Below are 24,719 nucleotides of genomic sequence, written 5' to 3' on the forward strand. Positions count from 1 at the left end.
TGTACTCTCAATGGCTATTTACTCTCAATGACTATGTACTCTCAATGGCTATGTACAGCCAATGGCTATGTATTCTCAATGGCTATGTACTGCCAATGGCTATGTACTGCCAATGACTATGTACTGTCAATGACTATGTACTCTCAATGGCTATGTATGGCCAATGGCTATGTATTCTCAATGGCTATATACTGTCAATGACTATGTACTCTCAATGGCTATGTACAGCCAATGACTATGTACTCTCAATGGCTATGTACCACCAATGGCTATGTACTGCCAATGGCAATTTGATTTGATTTGATTTATTGTCACATGTATTATCATACAGTGAAAAGTATTGTTTCCTGCACGCTATACAGACAAAACATACTGTTCATAGAGGAGGAAATGAGAGAGTGCAGAATGTAGTGTTACCGTCATAGCTAGGGTGTAGAGAAAGATCAACTTAATGCAAGATAAGTCCATTCAAAAGTCTGACAGCAGCAGGGAAGAAGGTGTTCTTGTGTCGGTTGGTATGTGACCTCAGATTTTTGTATCTTTTTCCCAAAGGAAGAAGGTGGAAGAGAAAATGTCTGGGGTGCGTGAGGTCCTTAATTATGCTGGCTGCTTTGCCGAGGCAGCGGGAAGTGTAGACAGAGTCAATGGATGGGAGGCTGGTTTGCATGATGGATTGGGCTACAACTCTCAATGCCTATGTACTCTAAATGGAAAGACAGTACACTATTATAGACTTTAACTGCCAATGGGAATATTTTCCATATCCAGTTCACACCATCACCCAGTGCCTCTGAAATATTCCAAGGAAATGCAATCATACAGCACTGCCTTTTTAGTTTATCTGACTGTTTATTTTCTTTTACTGGTTTAACATTATATTCTCCACCCTTTCCTTTCCTTTTCTTCTCCCCATGCACTCTATGAACGATATGTTTTGTCTGCATTGCACACGAGAAACAATACTTTTCACTGTATCCCAATACATGTGACAATAATAAATCAAATCAAATCAAATAATTATAAAGGGCCCCAATGCTTTGTGATTGATTGATCAGTATCAAATAAATTACAAATCCTGAGGAAAAAAATTGTTCTGAGCAGATGTAGCAGAGAAATGTTCATCTGGGATCTTGCTGCAGGATGAGGATAATCATCTGATGATCCACAAGTGATGTCAAGTGTGTAAAAAAAAAATCTATATGATAGGCAAAACTCTGTCAATTATCCAACATGCTCCAGACTACCAATGAGCAGAGCATGGAACAATAAGAGTGGTTGTCTCACAATAATTAATTGTGTTTGATAGTATTCATTAAGGAGGAAAACAAAGAGGTGAAAAGGAAAAATGGAGAAAGTTAGAGGGGGGAACAAAGGTTTGGTTAAGAAGAACAATTTTGAGGAGAATTTTGAAACCAAGGAAATTGGTTTAGCATATAGCTGCAGAGATTTGAATCGGTGGTGCTTGAAGACGATGGGAGAAGGGTGACTGGTTAACAGAGCACAAGAGACAATTGAGATGTTGACTGAGTTGTTTCAGGGGTTCATGGGTGGAGAGGGACACCAGTCAATCTTACAGGAGTGGAAGGAAAAATCTGAGTGTCAGAGCAGATGTGGCAAGGAACCTGAGCTTAGTGGTAGGCATACAACACAATTCCACTGCTATGTCCCGCCACTGACCTCCTCCCCCTTCGCAAATTCAGTTTGCGACCACCAGGGACGTCTTTAAGAGGAAATAGAACATCAGTAAATGTACTGTAATAGCAATCAGCTGCCTTCTTGAACTTTCAATATGGTGTAGGTACATCCACAGTGCTGTTAGGGAGGATGCTCCAGGATTTTGACCCAGTGACATTGAAGGAATGGCAATATTGTTCCAAGTCAGGATGGTCTGTAACTTGTGGGAGAACTTGCAGGTGGTGGTGTTCCCAGTCTTCTTCTGCCCTTGTCTTTCTAGGTGGTAGATGTTGTGGGGTTTGGAAGTGCTGCCAAAGGAACCTTGGCAAGTTGCTGCAATGCATCTTGCAAATGGTACCCCCTGTGCCACTGTGCTCCAATGGTGGGGAAAGTAAATGATTAATGTGATTGATGCATCCCAGTACTACCCAAATACTCTCAGATGTTGAGCCTTCATTCTACAAAGCCACCGGTTTGCAGGACCAAGGAGGTTCTCAAGGCCTCTCTTTCCAGCATACCAGAATCCCATCCTTCCAGTGGCTTCCTATTTTTTGGATCCCGATTTATTATGTATGCCCACCTTGTTAGTCTCCCTAATAAATACTGAGACAATGCAATTATTCAGTATTTCTGCTATTTACATCATTACCTATGAGATTGTCTTGTGCCTCAATTTGTATTCTGATTTTTTTTGTTCTTTATGTGTCTGTAAAATACTTTATTTTTATCAATAGCTTAATTTTGAGTTCCTTTCTTGCTTTCCTAACAGCTTTGTACCTAAAGTTTATTTATTAGTGTTACAAGTAGGCTTACATTAACACTGCAATGAAGTTACTGGGAAAATCCCCTAGTCGCCACACTCCGGCACCTGTTCGGGTACACTGAGGGAGAATTTAGCATGGCCAATGCACCTAACCAGCATGTCTTTCAGACTGTGGGAGGAAATCGGAGCACCGGGAGTAAACCCATGCAGACATGGGGAGAATGTGCAGAGTCCACACAGACTGTGTTCCAAGCTGGGAATCAAGCCCAGGTCCCTGGTGCTGTGAGGCAGCAGTGCTTACCACTGTGCCACCGTGCTGCCGTGTCCTTTTGTCATCCTGTCTTTAATGTCCACATTTTTAATTTATGCCATTTTCTTTAATTTCAATTTCATCCTCATCTCTCCATTATTTCAAGCTATTTCACTATGGTCTATTGTGCAGTCATGTTTAGTGGAATATACTTCTCCTGGACTCTATTGATCACAACTTTATATCTTTTCCTTTATGGTCCTTTTTTTGTTTCATTTTTTTCCCAGATTTCTAACTCCAATTTCATCCCCTCAAAATGAACTTGTTCCAATCTATTAGTTTGGTCTTGGCCAATCATTATTTCAAGCTGTATTATGTTCTGATTACTAAGGCCTAGATGTTTCCCCATCTCTTACCAACTCTGGCTTATTTCCCATTGCTAAACTCAGCAACTCTCTTGTTGGACTGTTTAACATACTGGGTCAGAAATGAATCCTGAACACAATAGTAAGAACTCAATTCTCTTTTCCTACCTCTCCTTGCCAGTTGGGGGTAGTCAATATCTTCTGTAATTGTTATTCTATGTCTTTTTACTCACTTGATAAATTTACCTACGTATTTCTAGTCTATCTTCTCCTAGGCACTGGCAAGCCACCACTGACAATACAAACTGCCAAGCAAACAGCTCAGGATGAAGCTTCAGCAGACAATAGCCTTCAGGCACAACACAGATCAATTAATGAAGAGTGAGATACTTTTCTTTCACTATTAAGTGGTTTGTAGTATATACCCTATCAATGATATCAATCCTTCTCTACCGTTTGTCTCAATCCATATCTGTTTCTATTTTAATGAACTTACATTAGAAGCAATAGGAGCAGGAATAAGCCGATACGCTCCCTCAGTATGATCATGGCTGGTCTGATCTTGGCCTCAACTCCACTTTCCTAGCTGTTGGTCATAACCCTTGATTCCCATATATTTTTAAAAATCTGCTTATAGAGTCATACAGCACAGAAACAGGCCCTTCGGCCCATCATGTCTATGCCGACCATCAAGTACCAATCTATACTGATTCAATTTACCAACACTTGGACTCAGCTTTGAATATATTCAATGATTCAGCCTCCACAACTCTCTGGACTGGAGAATTCCAAAGGTTTCACTATCCTCTAAGAAAATAAATTCCTCCTTATCTCCCTTTTAAATGGCCGATTTAACCATGTTTCAGTTATCACTGTAACATCTGGCTCCTGGCTATGGATTGTTGTCCCTGGGTCTCACCATTTTATTCAGATACTGTCCAGCTAATTTAATTTGATTTTCTTTAGGTTTAATTATTTTCACTCACCTCCCCACCACTTCACTAATTTACAATTCTAACCACAACCCTATTTATTCATTCTGCCAGTACTCTGGGAAATCAATCTAATCGCTATTATTCTTGGCTAGAATGTGGAACAGTGGAGGTGTAAGTGCAAAGAACTGTACAGGAATTCGGAGGATTGGAATGAGTACAGATAACAAACTGTTCTATTATTTTCACAGGTCTGCTTTACGCGAGGTGTCCAGCCAAGCGGGTTGTTGAAAGAAAATCATTGTTTTTTGTCAGACTCGACTATATCCACGGCATGTAAGGAAACTGAATTCAAGAGGATCAAATGCAGGAGGCCTCAATTGAAAAAAAACAAAACTAGTCTGGAACTGTGTCTGCTTGTCCATGCCTTGACTTACTGATATTATGTGTTTCTAACAAGTGTGCATTCTGTAACTAATGTGAAAACATTTGCTTCAACAATTGCTGATCACCGGGATGGCACATAAGAAATAGGAGCAGGAGTAGGCCATCTCGCCCCTCGAGCCTGCCCCGCCATTCAATAAGGTCATGGCTGATCTGAAGTGGATCAGTTCCACTTACCCGCCTGATCCCCATAACCCCTAATTCCTTGACCGATCAGGAATCCATCTATCCGTGATTTAAACATATTCAACGAGGTAGCCTCCACCACTTCAGTGGGCAGAGAATTCCAGAGATTCACCACCCTCTGAGAGAAGAAGTTCCTCCTCAACTCTGTCCTAAACTGACCCCCCTTTATTTTGAGGCTGTGCCCTCCAGTTCTAGCTTCCTTTCTAAGTGGAAAGAATCTCTCCACCTCTACCCTATCCAGCCCCTTCATTATCTTATAGGTCTCTATAAGATCCCCCCTCAGCCTTCTAACGGTGACACAATGGTTAGCACTACTGCCTCACAGCGCCAGGGACCCGGGTTCGATTCCATCCTCAGGTCACTGTCTGTGTGGAGTTTGCCCATTCTCCCTGTGTCTGTGTGGATTTCCTCCGGATGCTCTGGTTTCCTCCCACACCCCAAAAGATGTGCGGGTAAGGTGCAATGACCAGGTTCAATTGCCCCTTAGTGTCAGGGAGATTAGCAGGGTAAATATGTGGGGTTAAGGGGATAGGGCCTGGGTGGGATTGTTGGCTCGATGGGCCAAATGGCCTCTTTCTGCATTGTAGGGATTCTATGAACTCTCCTGTTCTTCTGGTTAACTGATCGCGCCTGTTTTAGCCCAACTAAACGATTCAACGCACTGTGATTCAACTGACAGTGAGCTGCAGAATGTAGAAAGGAATTAAAAACCTCAAACTGCTGGGATTCCTTGATCAGATGAAGAGTAAACACCTACCCTCCTCCCCCTCACCCCCCCTCCGCTCCCCCTCAAAAACAAATTCCAAACCTGCTTTCCTCTTCAGGGACATTGCCCTCTCTGAGTATTTGCAGCATGTTCTGTTTTTACTATACACTCCCACCCGAGAAACAGCTCAGGCACAGCAGATCAAGTTGTGGTACTTCAAGGGCGTCACATCTCATTACCGGAAAGCCTTGTCAACAGTTGGAAATCATTTCAATGCATTCGGAGGAGTCTGCAAATCTCATCTTATTGAACTGACTGCCTTTATTCCCATTCCACCCCGCCCCCTCCCCACTCCAGTAACAGAACCCAGGGGAGGTGAAAGCCATCAATCATGTAAATGACTTAGCTGCCAAATATAAATCAACCCCCGTCCCAATCCCCTCCCCACCAACACCACATCACCACCAGCCACCGTTCATTTACAGGTTTAGTTCCGTCTCTGCAGGGAGAGCTATTCTATTCCACCGTTAAGGAATGGGTTTCAGCAAAAGGTTTCACTGGATTTTTGTCACCTGGATTTGTTGCAACCTGCATGTCAGCGGCTCGCTGCCTTCTGAGAGTGCGAAGCAAAGGAAACCTTTCTTTGAGCGGCTCAGACGGCTGGAGGAGCAGGTGGGTCCAGGAAAACACACCTGGCGGGATTTATGTCACATTATCAGTAACCCCCACAGCTTTCCTCCTGGTCTTGCAGAATCTCACTAGCTGTTCTGTCTGGAGACAATACACATCTCTTTAACCTGTGTTTAATGTTCCCTCCACCCACATTGTCTGTACCTTTAAGACCTGGCTGGCTGTAGGGATTCGCATTCTAATTAGTATTCTGTAACTTGATTTCTGTGTCTCTGTGCACTGTTGGAGAACAGATTTTCACTCCATCTGACGAAGGGGCAGCGCTCCGAAAGCTTATGGTATTTGCTACCAAATAAACCTGTTGGACTTTAACCTGGTGTTGTGAGACTTCTTACTGCAGCCTTTGGTGCAGCCCCAGCATTTTCTCTTTTGGTTTCAGAGTTTGCTTTTGTCCAGTGTTTAACTCACTGCCACTTCCCTTCCAGAGCTTTGACAAAAAGGGTCATCTGGACTCGAAACGTCAGCTCTTTTCTCTCCTTACAGATGTTGCCAGACCTGCTGAGATTTTCCAGCATTTTCCCTTTTGGTTGGGTTGCAGCTTTTGTTGGGGCTGGCTTTGTATAGAGTGCGCCTGTTGTATAGAGTTCCTCTTGGTGGGGGGAGGGAGGGAGGATTGCTAGCCTGCCCTGTCTGTCCACAATGCTAAATCTTTTTAGATCCTTTCTCATCCAGACTTGGCTCTATTCTCCCTCCACAGAGGCTGTCAGACTGGCTGAGATTCCCCAGCATTTTCTGTTTTTGCTCCAGATTCCAGCATCCGCAGTAATTCTGCTTTCATCTTGGTATGTTGAACATATTAGTTGATGGGGCTCTTCCCCGGTTAGTTGCTTGAGTGAGATAGAAACGAAGCTTTGACAAAGGGTCATCTGGACTCGAAACGTCAGCTCTTTTCTCTCCTTACAGATGCTGCCAGATGCTGAGATTTTCCAGCATTTTCTCTTTTGGTTTCAGATTCCAGCATCCGCAGTAATTTGCTTTTATTATGATAGAAATGAAAATGTCTTTCATCTGCCTAAGGGGGGGTTTCAACTAGTTCTGATCAATTGGTCCAAGGCAATATTTGCTAAAATGCATTTAAGTGTGGTGTTTGGTAAAGCTTCCTTTTTAATGTGTATCTCTCCCGTTTCATTGCCACAGTTTCGGCGATTTCAAGATCTTAGCTTGACCCGGTTACAGATCATTTCGGAAAACTTCAATGTTTCTTCCAATGTAGACCTTCGGCTCCAGTCGCTAACCGACCAGTTCAATAACATCAACGCCACGGCGAACAGGTTCCACACTGCAGCAGAAAGTGACATCGGGAGCTTAAAATCCTGGGTGAAGAAACTGCAGAAGAAAGCCAAGAAAATCGACCTGAAGATGTCAACCTTGGAGAAGGTCCTCAACGAGCGAAGCAAGCAGGTGTCGAGGGACAAGAAAGAGCAGGATTTGCTGGTGACCAACCTGACCAGGAAGGTGGAGGAGCAGAGGGAGGCAATCGGTGCCCTGGCCGCCGGCAGGATCAAGCTACAGAAGGAAATGGAGGGCATTCGCGATGAGGTTAAGGGCCAGGGCGTTAAAGTAGCCAGTTTTGAGGAGCAGATGACAAGTGCCTTGCAGAACGACGCCCTCTCGGTGAAGCCAAGCCCCATGCAGTCAGCAGCAGCCACAGCACCGCTGGGGCACCGGGCAAAATCCTTCAACCAGGCACCCTCCACCAAGCAGCCACTCTCCAAAAAAGAAGGGTCAAGTATGTCTGAATTCCAACAGGGCTGGGGAGATGATATGGTTAATTTACAAAGCAGAAGTTGATTTAAGTAAAAAAAATACCCATTCTGTATTCAAACATTAGCCTCTTTTATATATCATGGTTGGCATGGTGGCACAGTGATTAGCACTGCTGCCTCACAGCGCCAGAGACCCGGGTTCGATTACCGGCTTGGGTCACTGTCTGTGTGGAGTTTGCATGTTCTCCCGTGTCTGCGTGGGTTTCCTTCGGGTGCTCCGGTTTCCTTCCCAGATGTGTGGGTTAGGTGGGTTGGCCATGCTAAATTGACCTTTAGTGTCAGGGGAACTAGTTAGGGTAAATGCATGGGATTATGGTGATAGGGTCTGGGTGGGATTGTGGTTGGTGCAGACTGGAGGGGCTGAATGGCCTCCTTCTGCACTGTAGGATTCTATGATTCTATGATCATTCCTCAGCACTTCTTAAAATGTACTTGTCAGCTTGGATTAGGTTAACATATTTTCCAACCCCATAAAATCCAACCCTTCAAATGTAACAAGAGATAGTTCAGTTCCTGCTCACCCTGGGACATTTTTAAAACAAATATTTAAGTCCGCATTTAAAAGACTGCAGTGGGGAATGTGACACAAAAATGAGGGACTTCTTTTTAGAAACACCAACATACATTTGCAAAGGCAAAGTGAATTTTGGGCAGGGACATGTCAGCACTGTACTGCATGTAGGATATTTCCTTTAGGCAGCATTCAAATGATTGGGTGTTTCAGTAAAACTAATACTTTCAAACTGCTGATTCTTCAGTAACCGCCCCCCCCCCTGCCCCACCCCCACCCCCATCTCAACAATATAACTCAGCTCCAACCCCAACCCCTGAATAGCCACCCTCTTAAAGAAACCGGAGCCTGCAGAAAGGTCAGGGGTCCAGAGCATGTGACTGCCAAATTGCTTCCACAGCATCTAAATTAACTTTCTATAAATGCAGAGGAATGCATATTAATATCACGCAACTATTTATGATCAATGCCACTCGGCAGAGACTTTAAAAAGTTCAGCCTGAATAAGTGTAAAGTCATGGAGTTGACTTGTAAATGAATAGTAAAGAGATTGGAGATTTTGGTACATGCATTGTTAAAAATCATAGGCTCAGTATGCACAAACGGTGAAAAACAACACGCATAAAATTTTGAAATATCTACTGCGACTTGTAAACCAGAAGGGTGGCACGGTGGCACAGTGGTTAGCAGTGCTGCCTCACAGCGCCAGGAACCTAGGTTTGACTCCTGGCTTGAGTCACTGTCTGTGAGGAGTCTGCACGTATACCCTGCGCCTGCGGGGGTTTCCTCCGGGAGCTCCAGTTCCCTCCCACAGTCTGAAATTCGCGCTGGTTAGGTGCATTGGCCATGCTAAATTTCCCCCTCAGTGTACCCGAACAGGCGCCGGAGTGTGACGACTAGGAGATTTTCACAGTAACTTCATTGCAATGTTAATGTAAGCCTACTTGTGACACTAACAAACTTTAAACTTTAAATTGACGTGGATCTTGGTGAAGCCACACCTGGAAGTGCAGTGTTCATTGTTCTCTGAATGACAGACAGGTTTTATAGGATGATTGCAGCAAGTCTGAACAAGGGCTGCAATGCAAATTCATTAATTCAGAGGGCGAAATGATGAGGACATGTTGTCTAAACCGAGTCATTTAGTCCCTGGAGAAGAGAAGGACAAGGAGTGACCTGAGATCATGAAAAGTTTAACAAGCTTCGTAGAGTTTGAATTCACAAAATTTCTTCTGACGGACACAGGATTTGGGTGATTTGGGGACCATTTAAAATGAAGCATACCCATCGGAACCTGAAAATGTATGCAACCTTTCTTAGCAAATGACAGATTTTAGAACTTGGAGTAGTTGAACAGAAAGTACTTTGTATAAAGGAATTATATAGAAATTATAACAGATGAACGATTCATTTGACTGAAACAATACCTATGTGTATACACAGTTCGGTCGCTTCATGACAATCTAGAGAGAAAAGGGAGTGCTAGAATTTGTATCTGCTGACCTGCATTCTACAACATACTGTTCTCAGACTGGTAACTTTAGTACAGTTGTAACTTAAGGTGAGTTAAGAATCTTCAGTGAAGCCACAGCACCTTACACTGAACATCTTGTAACAAATTATGGTTCAACTGAAAGATTAACATTTTACAACAGTGTAAATATTTATTAGTGTCACAAGTAGGCTGACATTTACACTGCAATGAAGTTACTGTGAAAATCCCCTAGTCGTCACGCTCCAGGTACACTGAAGGAGATAATTTAGCAAGGCCAGTGCACCTAACCAGCATGTCTTTCAGACTGTGGGAGGAAACCGGAGCACCCAGAGGAAACCCACGCAGACATGGGGAGAACATGCAGGCTCCACACAGGCAGTGACCCAAGCCAGGAATTGAACCCAGGTCCCTGGCGCTGTGAGGCAGCAGTGCTAACCACTGTGCCACCATGCCGCCCTGAATAGGCACTGAAATAAACAGTTAAATCAAATTAATTAATTCATTAAAATCAGTTAATGAAAAAAAAGTTTAAAGTTAAAGTTTATTTATTAGTCACAAGTAGGCTTACATTCACACTGTAATGAAGTTACTGTGAAAATCCCCTCGTTGCCACACTCCGGCACCTGTTCGGGTACACTGAGGGAGAATTTAGCATGGCCAATGCACCTAACCAGCACGTCTTTCAGACTGTGGGAGGAAATCGGAGCACCCGGAGGAAACCCACGCAAACAAAAGGCGAAAGTGCAAACTCCACACAGACAGTGACCCAAGCTGGGAATCGAACCTGGGTCCCTGGTGCTGGTCCCTGGTGAATACAGTTTATAAAGGAAAAAAGTTAGATTGCTAAAAAAACAAACAAAAATAGCCCAACATTAACTAATGCTTAACATTAGACATTATTACAAAAACCATCAATTTATATAGGATGATGAATGCACAGAGATGAGTTGAATTTAATGGATCTTCATTCCTAAGAATGGATACAATAATAGGGAAAATGAATGGTTGTAGCTATGTTGATGTGGATGATGTTTACTAATACAGATCTTTCTGGCAATGAAGAGTCTGAAATGTGTTACAAACTTAAGATCAAATACTCTGGCTATTTTTTGCAGGTATTGTACTGATTTATCAGAAGGTCATAAAAGAAAAAGTTATAGTGCAAACGGAGGCGATTTTGGCTTCAGGCTATGACAGCTCTCCAGCAAGAGCTTTCTATCCAAATCTCATTTCTCTATGTCTTAATATCTTCCTCCTTAAATATGTATCCAATCTTTCAAAAGTTATATTATTTTCTCCATGTTTCAAGCATTCATGGTGTAATAATCTTCTGCATGAAAAAGTTCTCCAAACTTTGTCCGTTGCTGTTCTATTAATAGTGCCCTTGTCAATGATTGACCAACTGAAGGAAACAAGTTCTGATTACCTACCATTTCAAAACCTTTCATAATTCTGGAACATCCATTACATACCCCTTAACCTTCTCTATTGGGATCGAGTTTGCATAGAAGACACAGAAATAGGTGGAAAGGTAAGTTGAGGGAGGGATACAAACAGTTTACAAAGCGATATTGACAGGCTAAGTGAGTGGGCAAAAAGTTGGCAAATGGATATAATGTGGGAAAATGTGAAGTTGTTCACTTTGGAAGGGGGAACAAAAGAACAGAATATTACTTAAATGGAGAAAAACTGCAGAAAGATGCAAGATAGAGGGTACTTGTGCACAAAACACAGAAAGCAACAGGTAATCAGGAAGGCTAATGGAATGTTAGCCTTTATTTCAAGGGGTTTGGAGTATAAGAGTAGGGAAGTCTTGCTGCAACTGTACAATGTACTGGTGAGACCACATCTGGTCCCCTTATTAAGGAAAGACATCAGCCATGATTTTCTTACCATATTGCGCCTGGCACAGATCTTGCTAATCCGGGAAAATTGCATGCGGGCCTAAAGATGGGTTTTGCGCCTGGCGTCTTGCATTCTTCCCAGTCCCCTTCTCCAAATCTTGCCCAGAGAGGGTGCAAGGCTGGTTAGCACGAGATTGACTTGATTTTCTCACCTTAAATGACACAATCATTTTTTGGGAAAATTCCAGCCATTATTTCATTTGAGGTCGTTCAGAGAAGGTTCACTAGGATGTTCCGCGGTATGGAGGGATTGTCTTATGAGGAAAGGTTAAACAGGTTCTGACTCTACTCATTAGAATTTAGGGATTTTTAAGGGGCTCGACAGGATAAATGCTGAGAGGATGTTTCCCCTCATGGGAGAGTCTCAGACCAGAGGGCATGGCCTCAGAATAAAAGGGCACCAATTTAAGACTGAGATGAGGAAGAATGTCTTCTCTCAGAAGATTGTGAGCCTTTGGAACTCCTTGCAGCAGAGAGCTGTGGGGACATAGTCCTTGTGTATATTTAAGGCTGAGATGGATAGATTTTTGATCTGTAAGGGAATCAAGGGTTACGAGGAAAGGACAGGAAAGTGAATGTGAGGAATGACAAATCAGCCATGATCGTACTGAATGGCGGAGCAGGCTCAAGGAGCCGAACGGCCTACTCCTTTTCCTATTTCTCATGGTCTTATACTCTGATATGTTTTAGAAGACTTCCCAATTTGACCACAAAATATCAATTTGTAAAGGGGCTGCAAAGACACATCATTCTTTGCTTAATCAATATGTTGTGCACATTCTTATCCCAGCCTTCCTCAGGAGCCTACCCAAGCATTCCCCATTCTTACAACTCTGAGACTATAGCAAACCTCCAACCGGCCCATAAATCTTCTTAATTTCTTACCCTCTAATTATTGCTGTATAGTGTACACCCAAGATGGTAACAGATCCCTTATTATTTACTAACATAGACAAGACAGACTCTCCCTGAGCACCCACAGCACTAATAGAATCTCCACTTTGATAATTGTCATTGTGCTCTTAATTAACAAAGCCACCCTTTTCCCTTCAGTATCAATCCTGAAAATGTAAATGTCCACTTACATTAATTGTATATTTAGTTGCAAGCTTGATCCATATTTGGCAGAGTTCCTGCGTAGTGGATTAAGTTCAGGGGTTTAAGGTATTAAAAATATATTCACAGAAAATTAGTTTAACTTTTTACAAAGGCTGCAAAAACCCTCAATCTGTTTTACACTTAAAATTTGCATATTATCATAGATTATGTAAATGCTTCCATTACATCGCAATGGGTGATAATATTTGGTGTCATGTGCAACAAAAGCTGGCATACTTGATACCCCAAAGAAGATCTGAAAAGTGAGGACCAATGAATATTTATCGCTTAGGATGTGCATTACTTGTAATACTCACATTTAATACTCCCCAAAGGTAGGGAAGTCTAAAACTAGAGGGCATAGGTTTAAGGTGAGAGGGGAGAGATACAAAAGGTTCCAGAGGGACAATATTTTCACACAGAGGGTGGTGAGTGTCTGGAACAAGCTGCCGGAGGTAGTAGTAGAGGCGGGTACAATTTTGTCTTTTAAAAAGCGTTTAGACAGTTACATGGGTAAGATGGGTATAGAGGAATATGGGCAAAATGCGGGCAATTGGGATTAGCTTAGGGGTTTAAAAAAAAAGGCGGCATGGACAAGTTGGGCTGAAGGGCCTGTTTCCATGCTGTAAACCTGTACGACTCTATGACATTTGATCATCCATGTGTTTCTCTTCTTGCAGTCTGCAATGTGAATTCAGTGATGCACTTTCCCAATTCTTCCACTGAGAACTATGCAACCTTCGGCAAAGGCTTTTCAACCGGGCTATTTGAAATGACCATCTGCTCCTGGCTCAGAACCAAATCAAACTATTTGGGAACTATGCTGTCATATGCAACAGAGGATAATGACAACAAATTGGTACTGCACGGCCGAAATACAAGCAAACAAACCACCATCCATTTTGTAATTGGAGATCCGGCATTCAGGGAACTTCCTGTGATACCACTCTTAGATGGCCGGTGGCACCATATTTGCATAATTTGGTCTTCCTTCGAGGGTAAGTACTGGTACTATATAGACAGGCGTCTGGCAGCAGCTGGTTCCAAATTCCAAAAAGGCTATGAGATTCCAGCTGGTGGAACACTTATAGTAGGCCAGGAACAGGATAATGTGGGAGGAGGCTTTGACTATACTGAATCCTTTGTAGGGAGTTTGGCTGGATTCACAATTTGGAACCGGGCTTTGGTTCCTGGGGAAATCTCGAGCATCACTACAGGAAAGTCATTACCTGGAGGCAGAGTTTTAACTTTCAATGATGTTTCCACACTTAATGGTGCAGTTCGACATCAGAATTGTACATGCCTAGAGCATTGTTAGTAAAAAAAAACATATTGGACAGGGAGGACTCATTAAACTCTACTTTATACTCAGTATTCCGGTCACTTTGTTTGCAATGGCTACATTTTCTGTACAGCAATTCAGAGTTGTCGTATTCACGTCTCTGCAATGTGCTTTAAAACTCAAGATCACTTTCATTCTTTGAGAAATCAACCAGTAATATTTGGCTATACATATGGGATTTTTAAGGGACTTGACAGGGTAAATGCTGAGAGGATGTTTCCCCTCATGGTAGAGTCTCGGACCAGAGGGCACAGTCTCAGAATAAAGGAGTGCCAATTTAAGACTGAGATGAGGAGGAATTTCTTCTCTCAGAGGGTTGTGAATCTTTGGAACTCTTTGCCACAGAGAGCTGTGGGGGTAGAATCCTTGTGTGTATTTAAGGCTGAGATAGATAGATTTTTGATCAGTAAGGGAATCAAGGGTTTCGAGGAAAGGACCGGAAAGTGGATGTGAGGAATGTCGGATCAGTCAGGACTATAAGCAAGTAATAGAAAGAAAATCTTTGGAGAGAATTAATGGTTACATCCAAATAAGGCCAATGCATTTTGAATAATCATTACAGAATGTAATACAGAAGTACGTATAAGACCAAGTACAGCTTACTGCGGTTTTAAAGACTGAAATAGCCTTGCAGAATGTATAACACACCTAATTCACTCTCTCCACCAATGGTGCACTATCAATGCAAGATACAAGGCAGCAACTCAACAAGGCTTCTTGAAAAGCACCTCCCAAACCCATGAACTTTACCACCTAGAAGGCCAAGGCAGCAAATGCATGGGAACACCACCACTGGCAAACCACACACCATCCTGACCTGGAAATAAATCATCATTCCTTCTTCGTCACTGGGTCAAAATCCTGGAACTTCTTAACTAACAGAACAGTGATGTACCTACAGTGCATAGACTGCAGTGATTTAAGTAGGCAGCTTACCACCACCTTATGTGCATTTAGGGATGGGCAATAAATGCTGGCCTTGTCAGTGATGCCTACATCCTGTGAATGATTTAAAAAATTATAAACTTTGTGTATCTTACTAATTTGAATACTGATAAAATTTAGTTGTGTACTTTAGGGCTTTCATATTATGTCCTATAGTTTCGTATGAAGAAAATTCTTATTGAAATGATGTATTGGTCTTGTTTGTGCTTTCTATTTTTGTAGAATGATTTGCTCATAAAGTGATTTGATATCAAACAGCTGTTAACTGTGTCAAAGTTTCTTATCATCGGGAGTATTCTGACCAAGTTCAAATGCTGGATGATGCGTTGTGCCCTAAAGGCAGCTAAGCCAAGAATCTCCCGCCTGTCATAGTGCAAGAATCACTGATGGACAATAACAGTCACCCTGAGGCCATTGCAAAAGCACGTGATATATAAGATCCTTACCTTGTGCAATGTCTTTGTCTGACCACATCTATAATATGATTTTCAACTTTGGTCCATTCACAAGGTATTAAGGCCTTGGCAAAGGATTGACTGATTCCTTGTTTAAGGGCTCTATGTTATCAGGATAGGTAGCTGGGTATTTACTGCTTAAAAAATGGAAGTGTCAAGGGGATATGATTCAGTTCTCTCAAGTTATGGAGGGGTTAGATTTTGTCCATGTGGATAATTTGAGTTCGATGAGCAGGGGAGAATAAAGTACAACAACAGTGGAAAATGCTGGAAATAATCAACAGATTTGATAACATCTGTGGAGAGAGAAGCAGAGTTAACATTTCAGGTCAATGAACTTGCATCAGTTCTAGTGGAATAATGGAACATGCTTGAGGGCTGAATGGCCCACTCTTGTTCCAATGCTCCATTTCCCTACCCACACCAATAAGAAAGTAAGAATTTGGAGTGAAAGTAGGCCTTTTGGGCCATCAAGCCTGCTTTGCCATTTAACATAATCTTCCACTTCAACTCCACTTTCTGAAGCTATCCCCATATCCCTTAATTCCCTCAGTATCCAAAAATCTATTGATCTCTTTATTGAACATAGTATGTTCTGAATTCTCGCATTTTTGTTAAAATAATGTAAAATCTTGTTGAACACCTCCAAGAAGGCCATGTAAATAACATTCATTCACACTCACTTATCGAGCACATTGGTTACGTCCTCAGAACATTCCACTAAGGCTATAGTTAATCCATTTAGCACCGTTCCTCCTCAGAGTTAGTTTCATTATTTTTTCATATGTCTATATGCAAACATTCAATAACACAAAACATCCATTGTTTAACCTTTGAAATATTTATATTTAAGTTATTTAAATTGTATCTCAGCCACCTATGAATAATCAGATCAATAAAAATGCTAAGTGTGATTCAGTTTGAATGAAAGAGAAACTAATTCAACATTTGTGAATAGATTACAATGATGACCATAAGAAAATTGTGCTGACATTAGCCAAATTTGATTCAGATATTGAATGCCATACTTGATTCTATTCACCTGAAGTTCACCCGTGATAAAGGAGTTGGGGGCGTATTGACAGAGCAGAAGATGCAAATGGCGATGGATTTGCTGGAACCAGTTTACATTGCTGGTGCATCACACAAAACAAGGCACATGTATTCTCTGGGATTGTATCAGACATCTTCTCTATCGTGCCAGAAGCATGTACAGAACTGATCAGGAATATTCTTGGTACGTGGTGTTTCTATTGCCAATTATCGTAGATACAAATACCATTTTTAATATGAATAAACAGGTCAGTGATAACATTGAAGATGTACTGCACCAAAAAGAGGAGTCTTAGCAACACAGAAAAAGTAGCTGGAAGAGGTATTGAATTGTCTTGTATATCTTTTTTTGAACATAGAATAGATTTATTTTAATTCAATGCAACAGACAATGAATCTTATTTAGATATTTGCAGATGATTTTGAAAGTTCATTTGGGGACAGTAGAACTCTGGCACATGTGAACAAAGAGCACAGACTAATGGCTCCGTCCTCCAGCTTAAAGGTTGTAATTCTCTTTCTGTTCACTTCAGCTGACTCATTTTCTTATTTATACAACAGAATAAACTTGAATTTACACAGTACTTTTAACATCAGAAGTGCTTCACTAAAGGATAATCAGACACTAATGGATGCTGAAGAACAGAGACATCAGGAGATATGACCAAAATCTTTGCTCAAAGGAGTAGGTTTTGAGGAGGATCTTAAAGACATAGGGAGGTGAACCAATTTTGGAGGGAATTTCATACTTTCGAAGGTATGGCTGCCAAAGTTGAGCAGGGTGGGGCGATGGCAGAGGCAGAGGAACAGAGAGTTGGCGGGCAGTGTGTATTGTAGGGCAGCAGAACGTTACATATATAGAGTACAGGGCGAGAATTAAATAATTTAAACATGAGGATTAATTAGGGGAGTTCAGCCATTGATGACAGCAAGGATAGGGATAATGGGTGAGCAGGACATGGTGAGGGATGGATACTTAGAGCAGAGTTCTGAATGAGCTGAAGTTTACATGTGGCGGAGATTGCAAGGCCAGCCAGAAACAATGGAAATAAGCAAGTCTTTTGGTCAGAGAGGCAGGGATTTAGGTTTCAGTGGCAGGTGGGCTGAGTCAGGGCTGGAGACAGACAATCTTTGTGATGGAGAGGATGAGATGTCAGAAGCTGATCTCATGCTTGAAGAAGATAGAGATTGTGAACAGTAGGATTAAGCAATAGTTAAGAAAGTACTGCACTGTCAGACTCTGCCTATTAAACAAGACATCAAACTTGAGACTCCTTCTGCCATGTAAGGTGGGAACAGTAGATTCCATGTAAGAATTCAAGGAAGGACCAATATCAATCGATACCACTAAAACAGATTATCCAGTCATTCATCTCATTGTCATTTGTGGGACCTTCATAGGTGCAAAGTGGCTTTCATATCTTCCGACATTACAACAGCAAGTATGTTTAATTCACTATGACGCACTTCAAGACATCCTGAGATTATAAATTAAACTATACAATGCAAGTCTTAATTTTTTTCTAACACTTTCCAATAATTAAATTTCACTGTAAAGATGTCTCCTAACCTTTCTCTAGGGCCGTATGAAAGTGTAATTATATCCAGCAGGAGAGCTCTAACCTCAAAACATTGAACCTTGATAACAATAACAGTAATGCTGTACTCGTGACAATTTTGTAATAATAAAGATTTCTTTGTGCGATTTATTTGTTCATGTTGTCATACTGATAATATTTTCCATGGCTCTGTGAAGAGATCTTCACCCCCATGGGCAATTTTAAGAAAAGTTGTCATCTTTTCACACACTCTCAGAATTAGATTCAGCCTACATGATTATATTTTTGGTTAAACAATGCGAATCAATTTTAAGTGAAGTGCGAAGCTTTAACAATATATGATCAAAATGAACATTAATATTCAGGACTGCTCTACATTTATGTGTTTGGCAAATTATCTTGAATTAATTTTGTTCTTGTACATTGCTAACACATATCTGCATGCAATCTGAAAGTGCCAACAGACAAGAATAAATGCTGCCATGGACAGAGCTTATGGATGGAATTTTCCTAAAACATGACTAAGTATCATTTTGGGTGAGAAAACCAGTGGTGCAAATCATGCCCCCTTCACAACCCCCCTTCACAACCCCCCTTCATGACCTCCCCTTCATGAGCCTCCCTCATGCCATCCCTTCATGACCCCCTACATGCCCCATCACTCGCAGGCCCCCCCCCCATCAGGACCCACACCCCCTGTAGATCCATGCCTCCCCCCAAGACCCAGCTCCCTTGGAACTGCCCCCAGCATCCTGGCAGCACTGCCAGGGCAATAGTTGGCACTGCTGGATTGGCATTGCCAGAGTGCCAGTTGACACTGCCAAGTTGGCATTCCCACATGGAAGTGGCCCAGCCATTTCCCCGACTAGCTAAGGGTTGCAATGGCCTCCGAGCCCCCGACCCCCACCACCCCACCCCTGCGCTGGCATGGTCATCATGTCTTGTCTCCGTTTGTGTAGATCAGTAGTAATTCTAATTGGGTTCCCGCTATGCCCAAAGATTGGAGAATCTCAGGGGCAGGGAGAATCTGGCTTCAAAATGGACTAAGCATATTTAAATGCTTATTTAAATCTGCTAATCTGGTTCCCTCACTGGGCAGGAATCAGATTACACCCAGGCACAGTGGCTGGGAGGATTGCAACAGGGTTTTGCGCCAGTGCTGAATGTGCTAGACCCCTCACTGCAATTCTCCAACCTCACCCTGCCCCAACACAATCTGCGCCAGGCATGATGTGGCCAGTAAACTGCGGCCTATGTGTTTAATATTGTCTGTGATCAAAGCTTTTTTATGTGTGCGGTTAATGAGTGTTCTTACCCGGAAAGTGGTTTGTCCTGATTTACATAATTTCCAGCAGCAAGCTTTTGTGAATTTAAAAATAATGAAGGTATTTATTATCACAATATTGCCCAGAACTTTAACATGACATCTCACATCTTATCTCATATGTACAAAGGCCCATAACTTCCCAGCTCTTGGGTGTGATAACTAGGGTGAGGAACTGCCTACCCTCCAGATGTCACCAGGTAATGTTGCACAGCAATTTCCTGGGGAGTTCAAACTTTTGTTGCATAATTGCAGTTGGAACCATCCGAAAATATGATATAAATCACAATCTTCAAATGGTTCCACCTGCATTACCAGCACTGTTAACAGAAAAGGTTAGAAGAATTAAAATCGCTTTTAATGCCACCTTCTCTTAACCCCCCACGGAACTCCACCTGTCTATCCCTTAACTCCCCATAACCCCCTCACTGATTCCCTCAGCCCCTCTTGACTACATTCTCCTAACTGCCCCATGGGACCCCCTTGATCACCTGACTCTCCAATGGACCACTCACCCACTGACCACTTGAGCATCCTGAACACCTAGCCACCACCCAGCCAGTTGACCAATTGTTCCAGACCCCCAAATCACCTGAACCCTACTCCCGAACAACCTACCCCCTCCATTGACCACCCAACCCCCAAACATCTGATACCCTCACTGAGCACCTGATCCCGACCCCCCCCATTGACCATTCAACATACACACTCACCACCTGCTCCCGCCAACCACCTGGTCCCCCTCGACCAACTGAAGCACCCCCTAACCAAGCAACCACCTGCCTTCCAAGAGACAGCCTCACCCCCAGCCCCCAACTCTAGCCCACCCATGCTCCTGCCCACTTACCTGACAAACTTACTTTCTCCATGACTTTTCAAACTGGCTGGACCTTTAAAGTTGTTCTGCAAGAAAAGGGGGCATAATGTCCTCACTTTCAATTCTGCTGCCAGTGACACAAGATCTTGAGAACATGATGCACAGTAGACAGTTCTTGCCCGGCCTGAGTTGGAGGGTGAGGAGAGAAAGAAAAAGTTGGATTTTAAGATGTGAAAATAGGGCCAGAATTCTCCAGCCGTTCATGCCAGTGGGATTCTCCAGTCTCGCCTGTGTGTTTTGCAGTGGTGTGGGGTGAACATTAATGGAAAATCCCATTGACAATGGTGGGACCAGAAAATTCCATCACTAGCAAACAGCATGCTGGCTTCCAACACTGGGAAACACGTGGAGTGGAGTGGCAATTGCACTCCATGGGAGTTCAAGGCCAAAGAATAGAAACAGACGAAAAAAAATAACATTACAAGTTAAAATGATTTCAGCCTCTTTCATAGCATGTCTATAGCTTCCTCAAAGAATTATCATAGAATCCTACAGTGCAGAAGGAGGCACCGACTACAATCCCACCCAGCCCCTATCCCCATAACCCCATGCATTTACCCTAGCTAGTCCCCCTGACACTAAGGGGCAATTTAGCATGGCCAATTCACCTAACCTGCACATCTTTGGATTGTGGGAGGAAACTTGAGCACCCGGAGGAAACCCACGCAGACACGGGGAGAATGTGGAAACTCCACACAGACAGTGACCCAAGCCGGGAATCGAACTCGGGTCCCTGGCGCAGTGAGGCAGCAGTGCTAGCCACTGTGCTGCCCTTGGTTGAACTAAAGCTACAGATGGAATAGAAGTCAGGTGAAAGTAAAGGATTCTCAGTAAGCTGCAATGTTTCTTGCAGTTAAATTGCCAGGAGGTCAGCACTCAAGTGAACTTGTAGCTGGAACAGTTTGGGGATAGATTCATTGGGTGGGGTTTTATGGCCTCGCTCGAGAAAAATCCCACTCAAGGTCAACGGACATTTCCATTGCCCACCCCTCGCCCACTCTGATTCCCTGTACATTCTTAGGTGAGAGCCCAGAAATCCATTAGCCTGCAGAAACACCTGCACCCAGGAAAAACATTACTCGATTTACATATTTGGCTCTCTGATCTATGCTGTCAATTGCACATTTTTTTATTTCCATAAGATCAAGAGATTGCAAGTGTTTATAGTTTCTGCTATTGATACTTTAAATTGTCTTGGAGATTGATACTTCTATTGCCCTGTAGTAAAGCTTAGTTTATTTTTAAGGGAGTGGAAAACTGTCAATGAAAAACAATTTTTAAAGCATTTTTACACACCTTACTGTAACTATAGCATTAATTGCTTCTATACAGTGTATAGTGTGTGAATGGGTATTTAAGTGCCATGGCTTGGCATTGGGAGGGGGTCTATAGGGTTGTTTGCATGGTTGTTTGGCATAGGGAGGATGAGGGGCCATAGGGGTTGTATTGTAGGTTTATCGGGGATTTATAGGGGAATAGAAGCATTTACGTGTGATACAGTGTAAGAGAATCAGTCTTGTAGCAGTCATAAGTATTTGAAGTGTTTTACATTTTCCCAATAAAGATGTTATTTGATGAAAAGATAAAGATTTTATGTCTATCTGGAGCAACGTTCTCGGTTAACATCACACTGCAAGCGTTCCTCAATGAGAACATTCTCACAGCTACCCGTATTATCTACATGAGCGCCACAGAGCTCAGCCCAATCTGCCATATGCTGCTGCCAAAGGCCAGGGATGCTAGGTAGCGTATCTGGGCAGGAGAGACTCCCACGACTGAAACAATGCTAGCCCAAGGGGCTGGTTGTATGTCAGTCAGAGAGAGAAGGCGGGACAGACATCCTGAGGGCTAATATCTGACTCCCCATTGGGCTACAAGTCATAGTCCATCACTGACTGCCCGGGTGTATTGAGTATGATAGCATGGCAGTTTCATCCTGGGGCACTTGGATATCCCCAAGGTCTTCACAGACCACCCCAGGCCACTGGATGGCTCGTGGGAGTCAAGGGCTATCTGCTGAGGTTGTGGTTGATGACACCAGTGTGGAAGCCTGAGACTGAGGTGGAGACTCAATACAATAAGGTCCTTGCTGCCACCTGATCTGTCATTGGGCGGTATATTGGCATGCTGTGCTCCGCAGTATTTGCATCCTACCCTTTATCTGCAATTGCTCAACTCTTTCAGCTAGGACTGTCTCTCAGCATAATGTATCTCCTGATCTGCTCTGCCATACAAATTGTATGGCTGTTGTTTCACAACTTCTGCATTTTGACACATGTCCTTTTCTTTCTTTAGCATCAGTTTCTCATCTTTCAGTAGACTTGCTCTTACCAAATGGTCTCTCAAACCTAGGACTAATCTATCTGAAATCAGATAATCTTTTAGCTGTCTGAATTCACATTATTCTGCTAACTATATTACTGCTGTGACATACCGTTCAATGTTCTCAGCATCACCGTGAATTCTAGTGTTGAATACATAACGTTCATATATAACATTTACTTGAGGTTCTAAATGTGCATTCAAGGCTTTCAAAATCTTTCTCCTCTTTCTTCTTTGTTCATCTTTAGACTTACAGTGGACTTTGTAGCACTCCCTCCCAGCAATGTTAAAAGTATTACTCCTCTTATCATTTCAGTCTCCTTAATTGAGCCTGTTGCAATCTAATAGTCTTGCCATTGTAATTGGAAAAACTCCCAGTTTTGCATGGAGATGGGATTGGAAAGTTTACTGCAGCCATTTCTATTCACTCAGTAATTTACTTGCAGTCTTTGTCCTTGTTTCCTTTTTCTCTGCAGCCAGTAATTTCACTTGCAACCTGAGTGTGCTTTTCTTTTGTCTTTTTGTTTTTGCAGATTTTGAACCTTTCTGTACTCCTGGGTTCTCAGTGTCTTCGCTGAATCATTTCCGAGATTCAAAATTCTATTTTTTGCCACTCTCTAGCATCATGTTGTAAGCATAAGGACAGTTGTGCCCCTCCAATGTGTCTCTGTAAGATTTAACTTATCTCAGGATGTCTGCACCCAGAGGCAGACTCATGGCATGGCCACCTGAATACAGAAAGACTGAGGTGTCAATCAGACTGGTTACATTTTAAAACCCCAACATCAGCCACCCCAGATATTTTGGGCTGGGAAGTAGGAGCTAAGGAGCATGATAATTGTTAGTTATTGCCAATCAAGCTCTCTGGCACTGAACATTAACTATTACTAATGATAAGTCTCATTGATACAGGTTTTGAATCTTTCAGAAAAAAATTTAAAAATCCCATTTTTTTCTAACTTTCCTTTTGGTCTCTTTTCTCTCCCTTTCTCTGTTAATCTAATTTCTCTTACCCTCTCTTTATTTATATTTATGTACCTGATTTGACATTCAATTCACTGACCTTTCTAGTCCTTTCCATGTTTATTTCTCAATCTTTAAATGTCATTAGTTAAGGAGATGCCCTGTTCACTGAGGACCCAGATGCCCCATTTCTCTCACTATTGTTATTAACTCAGAGTTTCTGCAACTTTATGGGATTAAGCTGAAGGATGTGGGAGCAAGGTTAACAAATAGTAGACACAAGTAAATGCCCAGCTCCTGGTCCAGTAATTTAAAATTACTGATACCAAGGGATTGATGCTTGCAAGCACATTCCAAGCACCTTCATAGATGATCTGGGATGCATTAAAACAATGCAAAAGACCATGCAACTCCACAGCAGCGTGATGAAGCCATGAGGGATATTGAACATTTACTTGTTTTGAGTTGGTAGGAAAGTCTTATAAATATTGTTCAGCTGATATTCTCCCTATCTCTAATGTTACATTGTTGTATATAACAATAATGTTTCCCATCAACGGGAAAAATGCTTCCAGGAAAATTAATTTCCTATAAACGCAATTATCTGCTCGATCATTTTAAAAATGAAATTAGATAGCATTGCAATGTTCATATTATTACGTTTGTCTGGATCTGGATATATTTGGATGTTCAGTCACATGTTTAAACAATAAGAGGTTTGTATTCATACAGGACTCAGTAATGGAATCAATAAAGATATGTTACTCAATCACACAGGAGGAAAAAAGGACTTTGTTTGAAGAGGAATGAATAATTAGCCCACATGATAAGAGTGCTGCAAAATATTAAGACTACTTTCAAGTGAGAATTATTTCACATTTACGCTTGTGCATAACTATATCATTCAATAATAACCAGTGTGTTTTAAGATATTGTATGTACAGGTTTCTAGTAAAGATCAAAACTGCATTGTGTTCTAGTTTTTATAGTTACTAATCTGGCATTGCTCGTGCCTTTTTCACTTTGCCTGGCTTCTCTTGACAAACGATTGACAAACTAATTCCCACTATAGTAAGAGTGATTTCCAACACCCAC

General features: G+C 42.2%; 1 protein-coding gene across 2 annotated transcripts; it reads left to right on the top strand.

Annotated features, from left to right (window-relative positions):
* Window positions 1–5,765: 5,765 nt before the first annotated feature.
* ptx4 (pentraxin 4, long) lies at window positions 5,766–18,283 on the top strand. Of its 2 annotated transcripts, XM_078240413.1 has the most exons (4): window positions 5,767–5,992; window positions 7,148–7,739; window positions 13,465–13,782; window positions 16,539–18,283. In XM_078240413.1, the coding sequence occupies exons 1-4, from the start codon at window positions 5,855–5,857 to the stop codon at window positions 16,556–16,558; spliced, it is 1,068 nt and encodes a 355-aa protein (XP_078096539.1). In that variant the 5' UTR covers window positions 5,767–5,854; the 3' UTR covers window positions 16,559–18,283. The 2 variants fall into 2 exon arrangements, with proteins under 2 accessions (XP_078096538.1, XP_078096539.1); XM_078240412.1 differs by lacking the exon at window positions 16,539–18,283 and having other exon boundaries at window positions 5,766–5,992; window positions 13,465–15,323.
* Window positions 18,284–24,719: the final 6,436 nt, after the last annotated feature.

This window comes from Mustelus asterias, chromosome 23 (genome assembly GCF_964213995.1).
Source record: "Mustelus asterias chromosome 23, sMusAst1.hap1.1, whole genome shotgun sequence".
In the NCBI taxonomy this organism is placed as follows: Eukaryota; Metazoa; Chordata; class Chondrichthyes; order Carcharhiniformes; family Triakidae; genus Mustelus; species Mustelus asterias.